This window comes from Agelaius tricolor, unplaced genomic scaffold (assembly GCF_023055355.1).
Source record: "Agelaius tricolor isolate 1412-34295 unplaced genomic scaffold, bAgeTri1.0.p SCAF_1, whole genome shotgun sequence".
In the NCBI taxonomy this organism is placed as follows: domain Eukaryota; kingdom Metazoa; phylum Chordata; class Aves; order Passeriformes; family Icteridae; genus Agelaius; species Agelaius tricolor.
In genome coordinates this window covers 30,602,378-30,624,081 of record NW_027269261.1, presented here as the reverse complement: position 1 = coordinate 30,624,081, position 21,704 = coordinate 30,602,378, and the positions used below count along the sequence as shown (strand labels likewise).

Genomic DNA, 21,704 nt, shown 5'->3' with positions numbered 1-21,704 from the left:
CAAACACATGCTCTAGTGGAAAAAAAAGGAAAAGAAAATAAGATAAAAAAGAGGCATTAAAATATTTAGCTTCTTCACTTTTATTTGGTATCTCCTACATGCTTTATGGTAATAAAGCTGTGATAATTTACTATTATGTAGCAGCTATATTCTCAGTCCCCTTCATGATTTTACAGAATTCTGTTGCACCTGTCAACTGCTGTTTGCTTTTAGTTTGGGTTTTACTGGTGGGTTTTTTTTTCCCCTAAATGGAAGAAACTTAAATGTACAAGATGTGTATCAAATGTTCAAGATCCATCCTGAATTTGCAGAGTGGTGCAAAGCAGTAAAGCCACACATATGCTCCTCTGACAGATATACAAGCTTCCAGTACCCTGCAAAGCTAAATGAACTCAAGTGAAATGGGAAACTTTTGGCTACTTGGGCTCTGAACTCATCTGGAAAAGCAAGCTTTTTTATGCCACCATTTCACAGTAATAAGCCTGTGTCCTAGGAACAGCTTCCTTCAAGCTAACTGGGAATAATGATCCCTAACTTCAACTACAGAACAAAACTCTGTAAACTAGTCTCTTCAACAGACATTTTTAACAGCCTTTGTTTGAGGAGAGATCCTACAAAATCTGATCTGAAAACTAAATGATGAAAAGCTATCCCAAACTTTTCAAGCAGGTTGACAACAGAAGTATGAATTTTAACGGGCTGATAAAAATTTGATATCTAAAGAACAGAATTTGAAGTGCTAGTCAACAATTCCACAAACAGAAAAAGCTTCAAGATCCTGAATGAGTACTAAAACAACAAAGAAATTCCACTCTCCAAAAAGCTGTGATTAGAGAATTTTATTGTGGAGATAAATATCCAGGAAAAGAAGCCAGAGAAGACCATTTGACTTATTCAAATGTATCTACTGCATTGTCAACAGAATGTCTCACATAACAAGACTTTTACAATACCCTAATATTAAACTCATACGTTTAAATATTAATAACTATAACTTCTAAGGGAGAACAAAGAATATGCAATTCTAAGACAGCAGTAATTTTCATGGCTCATCATGCATGATGGAGGCTACAGTGCAGACTCTTAAAGAACATTGAACTTTTTTCCTTTGCTGTGGGTCAAATTCATACATTAAATGGCTAACAATATCTTTTTAAAGCTTGAGTGTTAGACACTCCTGTTGAAGTAACAGAGAACACAGAAAAAGTCAAACACAAGTCTTCTTACACTTTTTAGGCTTCCATTAAAAAGACTTCAGAGACTTGTTTGAAGTATTTAGACATGCACGTTAAGAGCAAGAGAAAAATCTTAAGTAGTGGAGAAATTATGAAAATATTTATGAAGTAGAAAACAAGTCACAGAAAAACCATTTAAATATCATATCTTTCACAGCCAATTAATTTTTATTTTCAATGATTTTGTAAAACCTTTTCTACTAAATTACTTCCTCTAGGAAAATGGTATTACACTAATTTGTGAGCAACATCTGAGATACAAAGCAAGAGAATAATTGACTAATATTGAGAAATAAAAATGGCAGGAACAGTTACATAACAAGATGTTTCATATTGCAAACCTTTTTAACACAGTAAATAGATGAACAGTAATAGATGAAAACTCAAAGCAAAAATTAAGCATATCCTCCAGACAACCACAGTCACTAAATGAGAGAGAAACAAACAAAAAACCTGATGCTTACTTAACATGCCCCTGTAGTTGAGGTCCATGTCCCGACTCTCAGAACGAATCTTAATGGCATCTAGGATGGCATCAGGTGACAACAATCCAGAAGGTCTTACAACATTCAGTAGTTCTGTCAGACTCATTAGTGGCAAACGTACTGCTTGCATGATTTCAGCATGGTTTTCCTTGGGGTTATGTTTACACCAGTTCATCAAAGCTTGGAAAATGTCCTTTTCAGGAGCTGCAAATGAGTCTCTCAGTACAATACTTAGAAGAGCAGCCTAGAAAAGAGAAATAATAACAAAAAATATACCCCCTTAATAAACAGAAATAAGGTTGAATTTTATTTTTTTTTAATCAAGGGAAATTCAAATAAGGCAAAAATTAATGGCTATTTTACCTTATAGCTATTAAAAAATAATCTCCAAAGGGGTGACTCCCAGAAATTGTAGATTCTTTTAGTTATGTAAGAATTACAGAATCCATGACCAAAATAATAGGCAATATAACAAAATCACTAGAAAAAATTGAAATGTAGAGAACTAATCAAATCAATATAATACCATTCAGTAGTGCAAATTTACTTTGGAATATTATAAAAGATTTGAGGACTTAGCAGTATAGCTCAAAGTATTCCTTTAAACTTAGGTTGCTATAAGACCACTGATGAGAGAAAAAAGTATTGCTTGAAATCACTTTTTTAACCATTTCTAACTACTTGGGATTTCTGTCCTGTCAATCTTTCTCTCTCTTTGGGTACCAACTAAGAATCATCAGGTAAAAACTCCAGTGGCTTTTATTCATGTAGAAAACCCACTGACTGCAAAATGAGAACACAAATAATCAAATAGCTTTTTGATTTTCACTTAGCTAGCAGAATCATCAGGAGCTTGCCTAGAAAATGGAAAGATCTCTCCTATATACCAGCACTGGCTGTGTCAAAGATCTCAAAGTGTACACTTCCTGATGAATGATACTTGCTCATTTCTTTTTTGATAATAAAGATAATCTCAGAACTCAGCTTAAACAAAGCATATGAGAAAGTACAGAGAGAAAAAAAGTATCTTTTTTCCTTACACAATGAGTAATTTACAGCAGGGTCATATACTCATTCAAGGAATGGACCCTTCACAGCTCTTCCCCTAAGACAAAAACACTTTAAAAAGCCCTAGCTAAAGCATCATTCATTCAAGGTGCTCTGCTGCTTCATGTGAACACTACTTGAAAACACTCTTGCTACTAAGTCCAGCCCAAAGACCCCTCCAGAGTAAATGCAAAATTTCAACTTTGTAGAACAGCCTGACTCAGTCCCAAATATTTATGCATCTAACAAAAAAACAACACACACAAAACCCAAACCACCATACCACACCACCATATTCTGCAAGTTCAGAGCATGATGACAATCAGCCATATAAATCACAGTAATCTCCAGAATGCTTTAGTTCACCCTGCAGAAAAGTTCACCCATCACTGATGAAGCCTGTATCAAGGTATTAATAGAACAAAGTATGTCCTGTCATATTCAATTCTATATCTGACTTCCACTCTGCAGTACTCAGACGCCAAATTATATTATACCAGGAACAGATGAAATAAGATAAATTAAAATTAGATTGCCTGCTGCCATCTTTTAGAACACTCCATTAGATATAGTATATTAAACTATATTGATTGGTCAATACCTGAAAAATTCAGAACAGATTGCCAAAATTTTCAGTTCGGCTTATCTTGAGCATTTCCAACCATCACAGTTCCACAAGCATAAAATAACTATGAGCTTACACAAGTTTTTAATTGGTGCCCTCATTAGTATTTCATCACAAAACTGTATTATCATTGAAATCAGCAGTCTTGGGGAAAAGAAGTACAAACTAAAGATATACCTTAGAAAGTGACAGGAAGCCTTCACTGGAGAGCACCTCTTGGGCATTTCTATCCATGAACATACAGCACATAAAAGTTAATTTGGGAAGAGAATAAAGACTGGCAACATCAAAAGTCATACAGACATTCTGAATATTAAGTATTGTGCAAAGATACTCAGATGTGGAATCCTCCAGTTCTGGGAATCCATATTTATGTGCTAGGCTTAAGAAGTCAAGAAGAACCTCTTCTTTCTCATCTCGTAGCGTAGCACGACCAGTGTAAATGTATTTCAACAGCATGGTAAATGCTTCTGCAGTGGTGTCCTGAAGAGGAATTTCTGCTTCAGGCTGAGATTCTCTCATTCCTCCATACAATAATGCTCTATAAGGAAGAGAGTAGAGTTTAGTTAGTAGTTTATCCCTCTGGCAAAATTCACTGGGATATTAAATGTATTTCTATTGAAAAATTTCCAGCTCTTAAGAAAAAGTTGGATTAGTATTATTCCCAGTTTTAAAATATATATTCTAGTCTGTGTCAGCCAAACCTCTTCTCAATTCCAATTCATCAAAATCAAGCTTCCTATCTGACTATATTCAATAGAAACACACCATTTATACTCTGAGAAATCAAAACAACTTTGCAGTAGTACTTTCCTGCTCTCAAGTTCTCTTTCTCTTGAATTTGTGAAACTACCTTCAAAATCCAATTTAATGAAGGTCAAAAGAATAACACTGTGACATGGTATTTATCTTTTTCTATTTGAACACAATGATTTGATGCGCTGGGAAGCATTCACACAGAAAAGGTCACACTCAATGGACAGATGATTACACCCTGAAAAGTTCACAGGGAAATAATGTTTATCTCATCTGCACAAAAACTTCCTGTGAACCTGACAAAAAGCCTTACTCACCTGAAATAATGGCATCTAGCAGCCAGGATGACTCTGTGTGCCGGAAAACGCTTCTTTTCCACAATAAAGGTAACGTCACTGTATTCCTCCCCATTCATTAGGGCACCAATGTGCTCTGACAGAATGTGGACGTGGTCAATCTCCCCCACAGCCGTGTACGGACGAAGCGGGTGGCTGTTACTCATCTTGGAGGGATGGTGATACTGATAACCTAAAGCACAAAGAAAGCAAGCAGTATTATACAGGGCAATAATATTATGAATAGCAAGCATAAATGCAAAAAAAACCAAAACAAAAAATGTGACTAATCTAAGTAATTATATAATTACAAGAAAAATTAAACTGAGGTTTTCTGTGAAAGTTCATTTTCAACCAGACTCAACACAGCTGGCACCAACAATTCTAGCTAAGTATTTCAGAGAATTATCACCTTGTTATTCAGTCAACCTATTTACTTAAAAGAAAAAGTTACCAACAAAGGGAATTAAAAATTCAACTATTTTACATCATGTTACCATTAGAATGCAACTTTTATCTGAATTAAAATGCACACACACAAAGTAAAATAAGCAAGGTAACCAATTAAGCTTAGTCTTAACTCTCCTCTCTGTACTAGAATCAGTTAAAAATAAAAACTGTTTTTGTAGATTTCTATTCAGCTTTTCAGAATTGGGAGAAAAAAAACAATCAGGAAAACTTTTAATTAAGAACCAAGTCTGTCAGAGAGAAAAAGCTTTACAATGTCCAGTTCAATTTTCTTATTCTTTACATTCAGTTTCCTTGATGACTTTTTGTTCCTGCACACATATACAGACACACACATATATATATGTATGTAAACATAACGATCAGTCATAAAATTAGGAGATTGCCCACTAATGTGTAATATAGATAAATGCATTAGTCATATCTTCTGCAGAATTCTTTTGTTTCTTCTTCATTCACAACAGGTTTTAAGCTTTTTATAGTTTTGGTTTTTTTTGGCAACACAGACTTTCTGTAGTCTCAATGGCAAGAGCATCCAAAAGCAAATTTAGGTCTTATATTGGCTTCTACTGTGACACTTTGGTTTACTTTTCTTTAAAAAGAGGTTGGTTGTTTCAGATAATGACCATCCATACCTTCAGAGGTATCTTCCCTGCTCCAGTTACTAGACACTTTTCAAAACAGGCAGATATGCAGTGCTGAAGAAATGTACCACATGAACCAAGAAAATGATGAGGCCATACCTTACACACACCTAACACACGAATCCTTCAAGTCAAATATTCATGACAGAAATACACTTTTACATTCTACTGTAAAAATACTATGAGCAAATATGTAAAAAATCAGATGCACTTGGGGTTAATTATTATCTGCACTTGAACACATGGAAATGCTTTATCCAAAATCAAGATACTGTGGAAACACAATCCCAAAGAATCTCAAATGAAACTAAACAAAAAGTGATAGAAATAGAAAATAAAATTTAAGAAAAAAATACAGCATACTAAATCAATCATAGATCACAACACAAATGGGAACAAACTCTCAGGTTTCCCCTGGCTGTCTCTGGGACTTGAATTAGAAGCTGTGTGCCTGTGAAGCCACTACAGCACAGAACCAGCAACACTGGCCAAGATACTGGAGGCAGCCTAACCATAGGAACACAGAACACTGTAGTCATTCTTCTATCCTGACATGAAAGCAAATTAATTTTCAGGTTTTCATCATAACAGACTATTTCTTCCACTTGCATTGGTTAACTTACAATTAGTTAAGACAATTTAGATTTATTCTACATACACTTCCAGTAAGATTTACTTTCTAACAAGCAAAATTAAGCTGATTACATCAGCCCAGCAACATCTATTTGTACCAGCAATACCACTTACCACAACATAATTGTTTGAGACTTTATAGACAACAGTAAAATTGAAATGTCCTCAAAATACAAAACTTTTTATTACACTGAGGGAGTATGCAAAATGATGTTATTTGTTACTCAGCTGCAATCTCAGGTCTGCGTACTCCTTGAAGACTTCCATACCACACCCATAATTGCTGTTGTTGATCTTCATTTGCAATAGTCAGGCAAACGAACTATGTGTGAATTACACATCATCAAGGAATTCTGTATAATCTCTCTTCTACTAGTTTAAACATTTGTTGATTCAGGAAACTGATTTATGATACTTCATCCATGTACAAATATTGGCACATTTTAATTTTACAATCTATTTTTATTTCAACTTTTTTACTACATTCTACTTCTTTGTTTCCTGAATTCACTCTTGTCTTTAAAAAGAACAAGTACTGTCTGAATGAAACTGAGAGTAAAAGTAGTGAAGACAAGGGAGTGCCACCAGCTGCACCTTAACTTTGCTTTCAGTAGCTGTGCATGTTGTCATGTGCCAGTAGGGCAAAAAGCTCAAGGGAAATTGTTTCTATTTAAGGTTAAATAAACAAATAAAATCAAAAGCACACTTCCCTCTCAAGAGTACATAAACCTCTGTCTAAACAAGTATCAGTGAATATAAGAGGGCAAAGTCTGAAGTGGGAAGAGTTGCTAGTGACCAAGGATGCCCAGTCCTTATGAACATCAAGACGCTGAACAGCAAGCAATGAAAGTAGAAATTTAGATATCGGCCTGTGTGTAAGCAGCAAGGCAAATTTCTTCTGATGGGTAATGCTCTCCAAATTGCTGGTTCCATGTACTATTCCAACCATCAGTTTCAAACACAAACCTGCTGAGCACAGGAAATACAGGACTCAAATGATGGCTACAAGCTGAGGAGGCCTTTCATATATTTGAATGACCCAAAGTGTTGGGCACTGCCACCTTTACAAAACCATGTTCATACCTCTTCTGTGTGCTATGGGTACCACCAGTATATTGAAGAATCACTCCAACTCATCTATTGTCTACTAGTACAGATTTCCAAAGAAGTTTTGTCTGTATTGTGGATTTTTCATATAAAGCAGACCAGTGAGACAGTCCTGCCTCCAAAATATAGAACCAAATAATACATGACTTCACTTCCTAGGCTGGATTAATTAATGGTACAAATTCAGGCAACTCGTTAAGTGATCTGTACATTTCTTGTTTGAGGAAGTAAAACTTAATAACCTCTTTAGCTGCTCCAAATTGCACTGAGCTCACAACTTCCCTGTATAGCTAAACATGTCTTTTTGTAGTTGTTATTCGAAAGTAATATTTATGACTAAAAAAAAAGATGGATGCTGCTAAGAACTTGCACAGAACTCTTCCTGAAGCTTCCTCTGGCTCTTCTGTCATCAAACAACATCACCTTTTCAGAGAATACAGATGCTTACTCTTCCTGGAAGTCAAAGAACATGCCATTTGTAAGCCTGCTGCCAGCACCATAACCTATTTCCAGGAGGTATTCAGAGCTAATTAACTGCTTCAGGAGTCAGCTGCTGCAGCTTTGGTCATGACACAGAAATCAACAAACAAAACAGTCTTCTCAGTGATTTTGAGGCACCATTAGAACTGCAATAATCTGAAAAAGCATTTGTTAAGTCCTAAGGCCTACAAACCACTTCTATGACCTCACTGAAAGACACCCTATTTGGTGGCCATCTTCAACAATGAGCATGTGAAAAATGCAGCCTAGTATTAATGACATAAGGCAGCATGCAATACTACATAATGTGTGCTGTGCCTGGAGAAACAACCACCCCCTCCATGCTTGCAGTCTCCTGTATTTCTACTCAGTAGGTAATCTGTAACATGTTATGGGATACAAAAACATCATCTAGGAAATTCAGCAAACACAACAATGACATCCTTTCTAAACAACTCTCAGTTGCAATGAAAGATCAGCATTCAGTCTCTTCCCTCCCTCATTTAGGCTAACATTGAGGAATCCTCTGAAAAGCAGTGCTGCTTCAATGAAACATGCAAGTGTTGTTTTTCTACCAGGTATAGAAAATTGACTATAAGAAATTAATCATGAATTATTTGAAGAAAAATTTTATATAACATGAGTAAAGAACGCTTACATAACTGATAGCTCTATCAAACTTTAGAAATAAATGCAAGTAAACAGACTTGCTAGAATTAAGTTTTTCATGAAATAAGTCCAATTTATAAACACTGAGCAAATAATTTCATACTCTTAAAACAACTAATTCCTACAGCCTCTAGTTTGTACCTAGAAAGCTAATACTTTTATCAGAATTACACAAGGAGAATTTTCTTAAATGTAATTCTTTTACGCTGCTCTTTTATCTAAAAATTGGTTCTCAGTTGATTAAATGGCACTTGAGTAGTATTTCAATTTTTTGTAATTCGTTACTTCATAATTACTTCAAATATTGTAAATTAATTCCAGTAAAATATTACTTAAGTTTCAATTTCTATTACCACAGACTCACAGAACATGATAGATGTAACAGTAACACTACTGTACAAACATACCACAGGTTCAAATCACATGTTTTTTCTATTTTCAATGGATACACGTATGTCTTTTCATAAATATATAATCTCAGGAAACAGAAATTTTCAGTAAATACTTCAACATTCAGAGTGTAAATACTTTGGTTCTGTCAGAACCCTAGCTCCTTTGTACTTCTAAGTAACAATGGTTGGTTCAATCAAAGTTGAACCTGAGTGAAAATTGTAACAGAAAAAAACCAACAAAACCACCAAACAAGTTTTGATACTTTGTAGCCAAAACCACAAAAAACATAATTAACCCATACTACTTTATAAAAACAGAATTTGAAAGCTCAAATAAGCGCAATTCACAGAACTTTCAAGTCTCATCTCCAACCCTTCTGTTGTGAAAGAATTAAAAGGAAAGCAGATGGTAACACTAATGGAAACTAACCACACCATCCAATCACAGCATTCTAAACAGCAATTTAGTACCAAAAAATGTTTTGACTCAAAGCATATGGGAAGTTATGCCCTGCTCATCTGCAAACACATTCCTGTCACTTAAGTGCTGTAGCGCTAATATTTTACATTCCGCTCAGATGCTTTCCAGTCACAGAAGAGAAGGAATAAGTTTAGCAAAGTACAAAGAACAATATACTTAGTTCAGATTGTTAATTAACACATATATAAAATTAACCTGGTTAAAATGGCATACACCAAACCATTAGAATCTCAAGAAAACACACGGGGTCCACTCACCAGTGAAGCTGTCTGAAGACCTACAGTGCGCGTAGCCTGTAGGCAGACTCCCCGCTTCTGGGAAATTAGGGTTCTTCGCCATTCTGAACAACAGGCAGATTGAACAGCAAGCTCATAGAAATGTTATTCAGCAACATCCAGCTGCACAGCAACAACTGGACCATTTCCTGAAACAATGCATGAAATACACACCATCAGAAACCATGAGCACAAAGCCTTATGACAAAAGTGAGAGAGATGCGTATTTCTCAATTCAACTTCTTGCAGAAAGAAATTCTTTAAAAAGCCTTCAATTTCATGGGAAAACTTCTAAAAACAGAATGCAGGAATAGTATTGCTATTCTGAGTCATCATAATTTAATTTTGACTGTTAATATTTTTAACCATCACAGAAGACAGTGATGGTTAAAACCACACTGCCATATTCATTATAAGCCAAAAAATTCCATCCTGACATTTCTGCTACATCTCAGCATTAATGTCCCTGAAAACACCATCTTCCCAGACAGGTGTCCTAATTAAACCAGGTCTGTACAAACTGTATCACACATGCTTTATTACAGACAATTCTCCAAGTGTTCTTGCCTAACTAAAGTTTTAGGGGTTCTGTTTGGGTTTTGGTGGTTGTTTTTTTTACAAAACTTAAGGCAGTTGCTGACCTTTCTATTGCACGAGCCTTTTTTTAAACAGGAAACCAAAACAAAACTGTAAGGTCAGGAAATGGAAATGGAGAAATCTGGAGGCTTGACTTGCTTAAATACATAACCAACATAACGAGTCTCTCTCAACAATTACAAATTACTGTTAATCTTCCCATCAAGCCTTCCAGGAGGAAAAATAAACTGTATTTAATTTGCCAAATGGATGATATCTTGATCTATGAATTCTCTCATATGGGTCACTCTAATTTTCTTTATGGGATATGTTTAAGAGAACAAAGGAGGAGAAGGCAGAAAAAAATATTTTTAGGTAGTCTCATGAACTAGGAAGTAATCACACCTTAATCCTGCAAATCAAATCCAAGCTTTTTGCAAAGAAAGACTCCTGGTTTTTGAGGATCAAAATGTAATATGTAAGTATCTTTCCTATAAGTAATGCATGTTATCAAGTTGGCCTGTGTTATCAAAATACATTGAAAAGCCATTCATGAAAATTCTCAGGGTCTTTTCTTGTTAAATTTGAGTAAATATCTCAACGGAACAGTTCTTGCAGCTGATTTAGAATTGTAACAGAAGACACACCAAAAACACTTGCTCTGTGAGCAGGCTCAAATTAAATCCTGAAACACATAAAAGCTTAAATTATTCCAGCACAGGACTTTAAGGAAGTCTGTGTGCTGTTTAAAAACATGAGCAAAAGACATTGCTCGGCAAGCGAGATCACTGGCAGATCGCTAGCAAGTTAACATCAAGTTGGTTTTTTTTTAAATCTGATAATATGTCTTCTAAGTTAAGAGTAATTCCAATGAATCACAGTAGTGAGTAACTTGCAGAGTGGTTGAACTACTACGACACCAAAGCACCAGGTAAAACATTGAGTACCGCGACAGCGTCAAAATACCGAACTTATACTTTTTAAGAAATAAAATTCGAATTAGACTGCAACAGCAGGGCCTTGAGGAGCCAGCCAGGGGCAGGACGAGGGGGCGCCAGGTGAGGCGGGCGCGGAGCGGAGCCGGCGATGCGCTCAAGGTCGCGCCCCGGGCAGCCCGGGCCGCCACCGACCCGCAGCTCGGAAGGCACCAAGGGAAGCGACCCCGGCCCGCTCGGCCGCCCCCTCCCTCGCCTCCACAACAAGGCACTTCATGTGAAACCGCTTCCCCGCCAAACGCGCCCGCCGCCTTCCCCGGACGGCGGCGCTCCCCCGGCCCGGCCCGCCCTGCCCGCGCCCGGCGGGAGCCGCCGACGGCAGCACCTCAGGACCCCGGGCAGCCTCGGAGCCCCGCTCGGCCTGGGGGTCGCGGCCGCCACGCCCTCCCGCCCGCGGGACTCACCGGCCCCGCCGCCGCCGAGGCCTCCTCCCCCCGCCCCGCCGCCGCTCATACGTCACCCCGCGGCGCGCTGACGCCACCGGGCAGCAGCGGCCTGCGTGTGACGCAAGTGGGTCCCGGCGCGCCGCGGGAGCGCCGCCGCGTTTCCTGCTCCGCCCCTGGAGCGCGGCGGGCGGGCTGGACACAGCGGCGCGGCCGGACACCGGGGAGTGCGGAACAGCGAGTGGTGTTTAACCTTCCCCGCCACCGGCCCGCTGCTCCTTGGCTGCGTTCAAAAGCCCTGTTTCCTTGGTAGCGGCGTGCGTAGCTCCTGCCCTCCGATGCGTGTCCTGCTTTCCTGCGTTAGGAGAGCTTCTCCCAGCGGGAATGGGGAATGTGGGCCTGTCGCTATGTAACCGTGAGAGTGACTTCGGTTGCACTGCATGAAGCTAAATTTAAGCCCTCCGAGAGGCAAAGCACTACACGCTATTTAATGCCATGCTTTATTTAGAAGAAAAGAAGCCTTCCTTGGAAGAACCAAAAATAGCGGCCTGTAATCAGTGAGAACATGAAACAATTTCGGAAATTTTCTACATCTAAAATATTTTAAAAACGTTGCAGGTTAAAAGACTTACCATTAAGTGTTTTTCTTTAGTAATTTATTCATGGATTTCCTATTTGCATACTGGTTTAAATTAGTTCTCAGTATGACAAGCAGCAGTACTGTTTTTCTCAAAAAAACCCAAACCCACACCTTGCCCACTTCATGATACTTCTGTAACTAGTTTGTAGATGCCAGTGGATTTTTACTAGCTTCCTCTTTACTACCTCAAATCTATCATGTCTACACTTTGTCAAGCTTAAAAAAACCAAGGGTCACTACAAGATCAGCCAACATGCTTAGAGTAAATTTTGATTACTAAGCAGAGAAGTATAGTAATCTTAGCATAGCCTGCTCCTTCTTAGGTAGTGATCCACTGGACTACAGGATAGGAAAGATGTGTGCTAATGTCTTTCCAAGCAATTCCATAGGCAGGGTATAGGTGTTAATGTCTTTGAAATAGTTCCTAATGTCTCTACCAACTTCAAGCCATAGGTTTGTTAGAGCCCAGAAATTTGACTCCTGAAAGAGACAAATGGGCCCACGCACAAGCCTGAGATTCTCAACTTTGGGGGAAAATGTTTAAGGAGGAAATATGTGGTAGGCAGTTCAGGAAGGCTGTACCTTCCTAGTACCTCAGCCAATGGGAAAAGGAAGAGGGCAACATGTGGCTGGGAGTTTATAATGGGTGTGCCCCAGTGAACTCTCTCCCCTTATTTGAATAAATTTGCAGGACTCCTCTGTCTCCTTTGTGGACACTGGCTTTCCACAGTGTGGCTTTTCTGCTCACATGGGGGCTTTCCAGGGTCCTTCCACCATTTGGGACCAACATATGACAGGAGAAGCTGGGGTCAAGCCTCACCCAGTTTTTAGGTGACCAACTCCCTTTGGCACTGGCAATTGATTGGGTTCCCAAGACTGTCCAGGAGACAGAGAGATGGACCAGTGACGTCTGTGAAGAGTCCACAGGAAAGGACCACTGGAAATTTCACTGCTGAGTACAATGATTCAAAACAGAATCCTCAAAGCAAAACAGCGAGCCTTTCAGTCATCTAGAATCCAGCAATAAGCAAAGCAACACATCATCATGCTTTTAAATGTTTCATAGTTTTCACCAATGCTTTATTGAGAAGTGAACTGCAATGCCTTTACACTATTCATTAGCCTTTGGTTACACTACACATTAGTTGGTAGCCACATAACTGAAGAAGTTAGGTGCTATTCAAACCAGAGTAAGACAAGGCAGAGGGTTTTATAGTTTGTGTAACACATGGAAATGCTACATGTTTTCCTGCTGCTCACAGGTATGTACCATCACTTGTTTTGGGAGGGCAGATCAAATGTCCAGTAGTAGGAAACTGTTGTTTTAGATACTCTTTTTCATTAATTTCCTAAGGCAGAATATACAGAGCATTTAAGTCAAATATAGCCCCAGGCTTCTACTGAAATAAAAATTATGAGCAAGTTCTTCCTAGTGTTGAAAGAGACAAGGGTTACTGTGAGTTAGCAACTATGAGACCTCTTCTCTTGGCTGTCAATCAGCAGTCAGAAGCTGAGCAGAAAGACGGAATTCTTTCTGCTCTACAGATTTATTCCCTCTGTAAAATTTCTTTTTGCAAGACTGCTTAAGGCTGCTCCTTAAAAGAATTTTGCTTGGAATAATGTAAGTACGATTATGACTTTTATAAGCACGCTACTACTCCAGTCAAAATTAGCCTGACATTTTATTTTCTAGTATACAAGATAGGATATGAAGTCTTCAGGATCTTTTGACTTCATAAAAAAATATACTGAAGTTTCTTTTTGCTGCCTCATTGATACTCATCAGTAGTAACACAGTTGTTGTCATTGCTAGTTTAATCAGTGTGAAATGCAGTGAGCTTCTGGTCACATATCTTTTGACAATGTTTATTGAAATATTAACATAATCAATGTTCAAAAGGACAATCTGTTTAAGTGCTCTTCCAGAAAGTGATTGAGTATTCCTAACTGGAAACAATTTGCAGTGACATCACAGGACAAGAGAAAAGGAATCCAAGTGAGGTCCCAGGGGATAGTTTTGGAGGAGACTCTGAACATGACTGATTCCTCTCTATTAAGCAAATATCACAAACACTGTTACAGATTTTCTCCAGCAGTCTGAAAGTGGGTCTCTGTTACACAATATACTTCACTAGCACTAAGTGAGAGTCACCATGTGGTTAGGATTCAAAATTTCAATCCAGTAGCCATCAGGATCCTGAACAAATGCAAGTCCTTTCATTTTACCTATTAGGGGAAAAAAAAAAAGATAAAATTAAGACTACATGACTGGTTCTAAATGTCAACTATGACTACTTTGAATAACATTTTTTTCCCTTTTGCATGAGAAGTAGTTCAAATTTAGATGGATAATTCTAAAAACATCCAGATTAGCTTTTAATCAGCATTAGATCTTTGTATGCCAAACTGTCAATCCTACTCTCAATAGAGCTATAGTTAAAAGTCACTTTGGAATTCCATCTTTTGTTGATTGCCCTGTAAGTGTTCATCGTTGAAATTCAGAAAAATATTTTTGTGCTCTGGGGATGTTTTGATATATTTTCTTGAGCTGGCTTTGCAGATATAAAATCCTGTGTTCCTCTGCCCTGTTCATCTCCCATCATTCCCGACTCCACACTGAAATTTTACCATAAAATTTTTACCTCTGATGTGGTTTACAGTACGCTTCTGCATCACTTCATAAAGCAAAGAAATGCAGGACAGGATTGTTATAAATTTTACTGCTGGAAAACATATTCTTCCTTAAAACAGGATCCCCAAAAGTTGTTTTCAACAGTAGATCAGGATAGCACAGTTTAACATGTTATATTTAAAGTGTTAACCATACACTTGTAGTTATAGTTGCTCCATTAAGTTATTTACTGTAACAGACCCAGCCTAGCTCTTAATATATTCTAGTCACAAAAACAACTGAGAAAATAGATGTTTGATCAGTAAGGCAGGAAAGTAAACCCCATGCTTGATCTCCCAGCCTGCTCTGCAAACAATGTAAAGCCCAAAACTTCCTCCTCCTCCTTGGCATTTGCTGCATCAATTTTGTTTCTGAATTTTAAAGATGAGTTTTGTTCTGCTCCCACGCCTTGTCTGCTTCAGGAGTTCTTCTGATTCTCTCCATAGTCTAAGCTTGTACTTCTATGTACTTTCATTCCTACCACTGCACAGCTCTAAGTCAGCAACTGTCATTTCAAGCCTCTCACTGTTTAACAAACAGACAAATTAAAAAAGGCTCAGAAACTCTAAAATGCTAGAAATACCAACATCTATTCTTAATTTAAGAAATCAAGTTAAGTTTTCAGCTATATTTCTTATTTTGCTTCAGCTGAGAACACAGTGAATAAGATGAAAATCACTTAAATCTCTTTTCAATTACTAGTATTACATGTCTGGTTTTGAATGCATCAGTTCTAAAAATCTCATGAGGTCTTTTTATGAAAGAGAATCCAGCTGAAAAATGCAAGACTTCTCACCACTTCTGAATTTTGCAGTATTTTCACATACACATTCTGTGCTTATATACTCTCTAGACATTTGTACTATACATTATGCAAGTCAATTATGATACAAACTAATGGGGCTATTCCTACCAAAGCTCAAAAAAACCAGTTAAAAATATAATAACTAGTAGGTTGTATAGTAGGTGTTAGGTGGATTTACATGAAAATAGCCAGAAAAGTCAAGAATGACTCAGTTTAAATGAGTAGGAATTATTGTTTTCTGACTTATTTTCCTAAGCAGATTGTTATTCCTTGTTATTTCCAAGCAGATGTGCCATGTAAATTTGATCCATGTTACAGTAAATTCTGTAACAACTCTAGGCAGCAGTACAGATGACATGTAAACTATGACATCAATAGAGAATGTGAATTTTACTGAAGGTCAGGCTGCATACAAAAGGCATGTAGCAGACTGATGTATTCTTGTTACTGGAATGGATCTATTGCCAGTTTTGCCCACTCTATAAGGCGGTGCGGGAGTAACTGGTTCTAGAAACCTCTAAGCAGTGGCAACTCCTAGCAACACATTACCCAGCTTTCCAGGAAGATCTCATAGACAGAATCTATTAAAACCAAAAAAAAATTTACTTGCATTTCTGATCAAGACTTACCATCATCTGGTTTTTTCACAAATTTCACTCCTAGTTCTTCAAACCTCTTACAAGCTTTATAGACATCAGGAACAGCAATTCCAATGTGTCCTGTGCAAGAAGGTAAAAAGAGTGAAGTGCATTATAAATATTGCTGAGTGTTCTGTGGAAGTTAGTTTAGTATTTCATGCTGTAGTTCACATAAACTATGACTATATTTAAGAACAAACTCCAGGAAGAGCGTTTTGGGTATTAACATTATTCTTCTTCAAATAGTTGTCTTTTGATAATGCCTTTTAAATACAAATGTTAGAGTTGAAGTATCTTGTGTTGTTTAGACAAGAACTTTTATTTAGAATAGGAAAAAACAAGATTTTCAATCAAACTGTTATATCAGCATGTTCCTCCTTGAAGCAGAGCTCCATAACAGAATTTTGTTGTATTTGCTCTGTTTGACAGCACATGGAGTTTATCATTAATGCTGTTTTTGCAGAGACTGACACTCGTGCTATGCAAGGACTGAGCCTACAAATCACTTCAGGAGCTTTAAATGTCAAGTGGCTGGACCAAGTGTGAAAACTTATTTCACAGCAGTGACCTTTCAAGCACTCAGAGTATCAAATCAAGCCACACAAATAATATCCTCAGTGCTATAGATGAACAGAATTGTCCTCCTACCTTAAAATCATTAACTAGTGGATTATACAGCAGAAATCCAAGATTAAATCAGTTTAAGCACCATGATAATCTAATATACAACCACAACTGATGTTCTTCACTCAGTAGTTACAATTAGCATGTGTTTGCTTGTCAGAGGATTAGATTCTTGATAAAGAGTGAAACTATGGCTCATTACTCTGAAACACATTGCTTCATTTATTTTCATTATCCTTCACAGTATACATGTTGAAAGAAGAGAGATAAAGGATGAAAGGCAAGTTTTCTGCTTTCCAAGAGTTAGTACATTTTATTTCAAATGTTAAAAACTATAAACACAAGACTAAAGACCTACCAAATCCTCGGGGATCTGAGTTGCCATTGTGGTAAGACTGACTGTCATCATTTTCAGTGCCCCAGTTGCTGTAAGAAGTAATTATTACATATTGAAGAAAAGCATTAAAATTAACTAATCCTAAATGTTCAGTTTCCTTGGGGAGGGTAAATTGTTTCTCCTAAAAACCAGAGAATTTCAGCTGTTGGCTGCATTCATTAAACTACAAAGATCTTCCCTAGTCATGGGCTCCAGGGATGGTCTTGGGACTAATCCAGCATGTTCACATTCCTTCACTATTATTTAGGCTCTACATTTAAATGCGTCAGGAATACTCCTGTCTCATTCAGCTTAGGGAGGTTTTGCTGCACAAATCAGTTGAGCTACCCATCACTGGGGAACAGCAAGTGAGGGTAACAGGTCATGCAGTTAAGACAGCATTTGGGAGATTGTGTCTGCACAATTATAATGATTAGTAGCATTAACCGAATTGTCCTGTTTACAGGAAGCACATGTTTTGACTTAATACCTCTTCAGATTAGATTCCAAAAGCAATAGTTACCCATTATTAGGATGCTTTGGGGATCCAAAGAAAGGTCCCTAAATTACTTACACACATGGCATGCATATAAAATATATCAAGTACTGTTTCATATTAGTGTTCACCTAGCAGTTTGAAAGAGCTCTGAAAGAGGAAGATTAACCTTTCCAAGTATCCAATCTTGGATATATTGTAAGCTTGTATGACAGTGAAGATGTATCCACAGTAACAATTAAATTTTTTATTCAGTCTAATGGGATTTACACTTATCCAATACTGTTTAATCACTGTTAGCAAAGTGTCATCTCTCCTTATGTAAATACTTACTGTGTCAGTTCAAGTGTAGCTTTTCTAGAGAAGGTCCAAGGTGTTCTCTCAGCTTTATCTTTCGGGATATCGTTTTTATCTTCATACCCCAGGAAATAGAGTGAGAACTTCATAGTAGGAAAGTCAAATTTTTGAAGCAGTCTAAAGGGCAACAATTATTTTGAAATAGTAACTTAAAAAGGTAGTCAGTCAGCTTGCAAATAAACCAAGATGCTTCTCCTATAGAAAAGTTATTTCCATGAATTTTTGTTCTTCTATAATCCACACCTTAAAACAGCTACATTTTAAACTATCAAATAAAAATACCCCAGAACACATTACAAACCTACAAAATTTAAAAGAATCAGATGTTTAAAAACCAAACTATCAGTAACTGAATAGAAAATCAGCACAAAGGCTTGGATCTTCAGATTGTCACGCTGTTACTTGACTGTGTTTTCACAGGAAAACCTTTAACCATTTTAAAATTTCACCAAGGAATAAAAAGATCTACTTTGAATCTTACTCATTCAAGAGAGCTCACTGGTACCAGACAAAGTTTAAGAACACAGCAAACATACCTTTGGATGAAATACATTTACAGTTTCAATAGCTAGCTATAATGATAAAATCCCTTTCAGATGTGACAATTTAATCAATTAAAAATACATGAAGCATACATTTTTATGTAGGACATTTAACTGGAACAAGTAGGCATGCAAAATTAATCTCATTTCTTTTTTACAAGGTATTTAATTTTTATTTTCACGCATTTTCACTACAGTGGAAGTAATTTATTTTACTTTAGTCTGGACTCATTTCAAAATGTTTAAAAACATAAATAAATGCTAAGAATGCACAAAAAGCCCCAGCATAAATGTGTTAAGCTACTGCATGGCATCTGCCTTCCAAAAGCCCTCTCCAAAAGACTGAGCCTGGACTTTGTCTTCACCCTTTATTGACTTATTCTCATGTGATTGGAGGCAGTCATAAGCCTCCTCGTTATAAGCACAGTCATAAAAGTTACCAGTTAGCTGCAGGCTCAGTGAAGGGGAAGTAAGCAAGCTGTTCCCTGATAATTAATGACCTATTTAAGAAAAAAAGAAATTTCTAGTCAAGGCCAATATTAGTTCATTTGCAGCTTAGGCATCTACAGCTTACTGCCAGACCATCCAACTAAGCATCAGCTGATGGGACAGCATTGTTTATGTAGTTAGACCAATTAATATAATTACATCCCAAAAAAATAGTTATTTTCAGAAGAACAAAAAAAAAGTTCCTGATAAATCACGGCATTCAGATTCTACTCACGTCATTCCAAGTATCCTTGTATAAAAATCCAATGATTTCTTCGGATCCTTTACTCTTAACATTGTCTGCTGAAATATAAAATCCTGTGGGGAAAAAAGGTTTATACTTTATACATCAACCAGAATTGAATTATGGGTATTAACAAAGATGCCAGTTAGTACTCTAAAAACCAGGACTCTAAAACCAGGAGGCTCAGAAGTAACAAAGATAATTACTTCAAGTGTAAAGTAAACCTTTTGTCCTGATTCTATATATACAAAGTTGTGTTAAATAAATATATCTTTGTAACATAATGTTTAAAACAAATAAACAATCCCATGAGTGGTATCATTCAATATGTATTATCAGATGCATCGAAACAGAGTATCCTTATATTTATTATCCTTTTAGGGACTGTAGCATACATAAACAACTTCACACACAAGTGCAACAGCCACATGAATATTCAATATTGAGCCTCCTAGACTCCTGAGCTCATTATTTTTATTATTTCATGGCACAGGTATTGAACTTCTGTCAAGCTTGATTATATCTTAGCAGCAAAACCGGCCTAGCACCCTGTAAGGATATTTTCTTGAAGCCCCAAGGTAACGATATACCAAGAGGCTTGTGAACGACCAAGTGGATACAAAGTGACTGGTATAATAATTGACAGAGGTAACGGGGGAAAAAAATAAATTAATAATTCAACTACAATGTTCTCCTAATAAAAAGTAAAGGGGTTTGTGGCGTTTTCACGGATTTTTGTGTTGCCGCCCGGGCAGGGACTGGCCGAAGCGCCGCGCAGCGCTCGCTCAGAGCCAGGACAGCCGCGGGCCCGGCCGAGCGCGCCCCGCGGGCTTCAGCGGCTCACAGGGACCGGCCCGGCCGCCCCTCGCCACGACCCCGAACCACGCCGGGCTGCCTGACAGACAGCCCGCCAGGGCAGCTCCGGACCCGGCCACCCTTCGCTGCCCCGCCGGGACCCGGCCCGGCCCCATGCCGGCTCCCATGCCCCGCACGTCCGCCCGCTGAGGCGCCGCGAGGGGACCGGGAAGGAGCGGGCACCACGGCCCCGGGGCGCCCGTCACCGCCACCCACCCCACCTTGGTGCTGGCATCTGGCTCCGAGCAGGCAGCGTAGGCTGCCTCGTCCGTGAGCCCACTGGGTTCCGCGGGGGCCGCCATGTCGGGAGAGGAGGGCGGAGGGGAGGAGGAGGAAGGGGAGGAGGAGGAGACGGGAAGGCGGCGCTGCGCCCCGCTGCGCCCCACGCCACCGGCGGTCCGGCCGCTCTCTCGCAAGGGTGCCCGAGGAGTGCTGCGAAGGTGTGGGATCAGGTCGAGGTCTGCCAGTTCATCCCTAACTCATAGCGAGTCCCTCAAGCTCTGAATCAAGCTTTTAAATTTTTGTTTTTCTCTTAGTCATTAGTTTTATCTGCACAGCTATGATTAAGCAACTACATTGTGAACGTCGTCTGCTTGGTTAATCTTCTGTTTTAAGGAAAAGGGAAAGCAATCCTACATGATGAATGGGCTGTCTGGACTAGAGCCACCAAGGGTGAAGTCAGCAAAACTGAGCAGTAAGTGGCAAAAAGATAATCCCAGCAATGGGCAATTGCAACTCTGACTCATTGACCACCCACTCAAAACAGACCCCAGACTCAAATGGAAGGAAGAATTGCACCTGTGGACACAACTAGCAGAGACACAACTAGTAAAGAGACACAACTAGCAAATACGAGGTTGAGTACTAATTAATAGCAAGGTTATGTAATTTGTAACTAATGAATTCTGATGCCTTTGCTTGTTGAAATTTATAAATACTGTGAAGTTTTGATTATTGGGGAGCCAGCATTTTGTGTGTTACCACCCAGCTCTCTATTTGGAGCAAACTAGAATAAAAAGTAGAAATATCTTGCCTCAGTGTGTGAATTGATGCTGCACAGGTAACAAGCCTGCATTCAAGACAACATAAGGACCAAAGGGAAGGAGCTTCCCTGACTGTGGCATTACTTAGCTGAAACGTGGCATGAAAGTGAGGATCCCCTACGATGACCCGATGATGCATCCCTTCAGTTGCCACCGGGAGGCCGAGGGTACCACGCCAGTGCCAGAGCAGACACAGCTGATAACCCAGCTCCACTGGAATGGTGCTGCTTTCATAAATCCTGGCAGTAACAGGCTGTTTGGGAATCCTGGCCTTGCCTTATTATCATACTCATGACAGCTTTGGTTTAGTGTTGACAGAGATTGATTTCTGCTTTTGC

At 38.5% G+C, this 21,704-nt stretch overlaps 2 protein-coding genes across 3 annotated transcripts in view; both read right to left on the bottom strand.

The window, feature by feature from the left end:
• BTBD9 (BTB domain containing 9) overlaps positions 1-11,844 on the bottom strand; it is a 114,429-nt gene extending 102,585 nt beyond the window's left edge. Inside the window, exons 1-5 of one of the 2 annotated variants that reach the window (XM_071428354.1) lie at positions 11,608-11,844; positions 9,615-9,781; positions 4,466-4,676; positions 3,570-3,933; positions 1,700-1,964 (exon numbers count right to left, since the gene is read on the bottom strand). In XM_071428354.1, coding sequence (XP_071284455.1) covers positions 1,700-1,964; positions 3,570-3,933; positions 4,466-4,676; positions 9,615-9,696 — 922 coding nt within the window. In that variant the 5' untranslated portion in view covers positions 9,697-9,781; positions 11,608-11,844. The remainder of the gene's footprint in view (positions 1-1,699; positions 1,965-3,569; positions 3,934-4,465; positions 4,677-9,614; positions 9,782-11,607) is intronic. The other variant, XM_071428364.1, reaches the window with a different exon arrangement.
• A 1,428-nt stretch (positions 11,845-13,272) lies between these two features.
• On the bottom strand, positions 13,273-20,707 carry GLO1 (glyoxalase I). Its single transcript, XM_071428373.1, has 6 exons — positions 20,545-20,707; positions 19,460-19,542; positions 18,170-18,310; positions 17,323-17,390; positions 16,332-16,421; positions 13,273-14,452 (listed from the first exon to the last, which is right to left on the bottom strand). The coding sequence occupies exons 1-6, from the start codon at positions 20,623-20,625 to the stop codon at positions 14,364-14,366; spliced, it is 552 nt and encodes a 183-aa protein (XP_071284474.1). The 5' UTR covers positions 20,626-20,707; the 3' UTR covers positions 13,273-14,363.
• Positions 20,708-21,704: the final 997 nt, after the last annotated feature.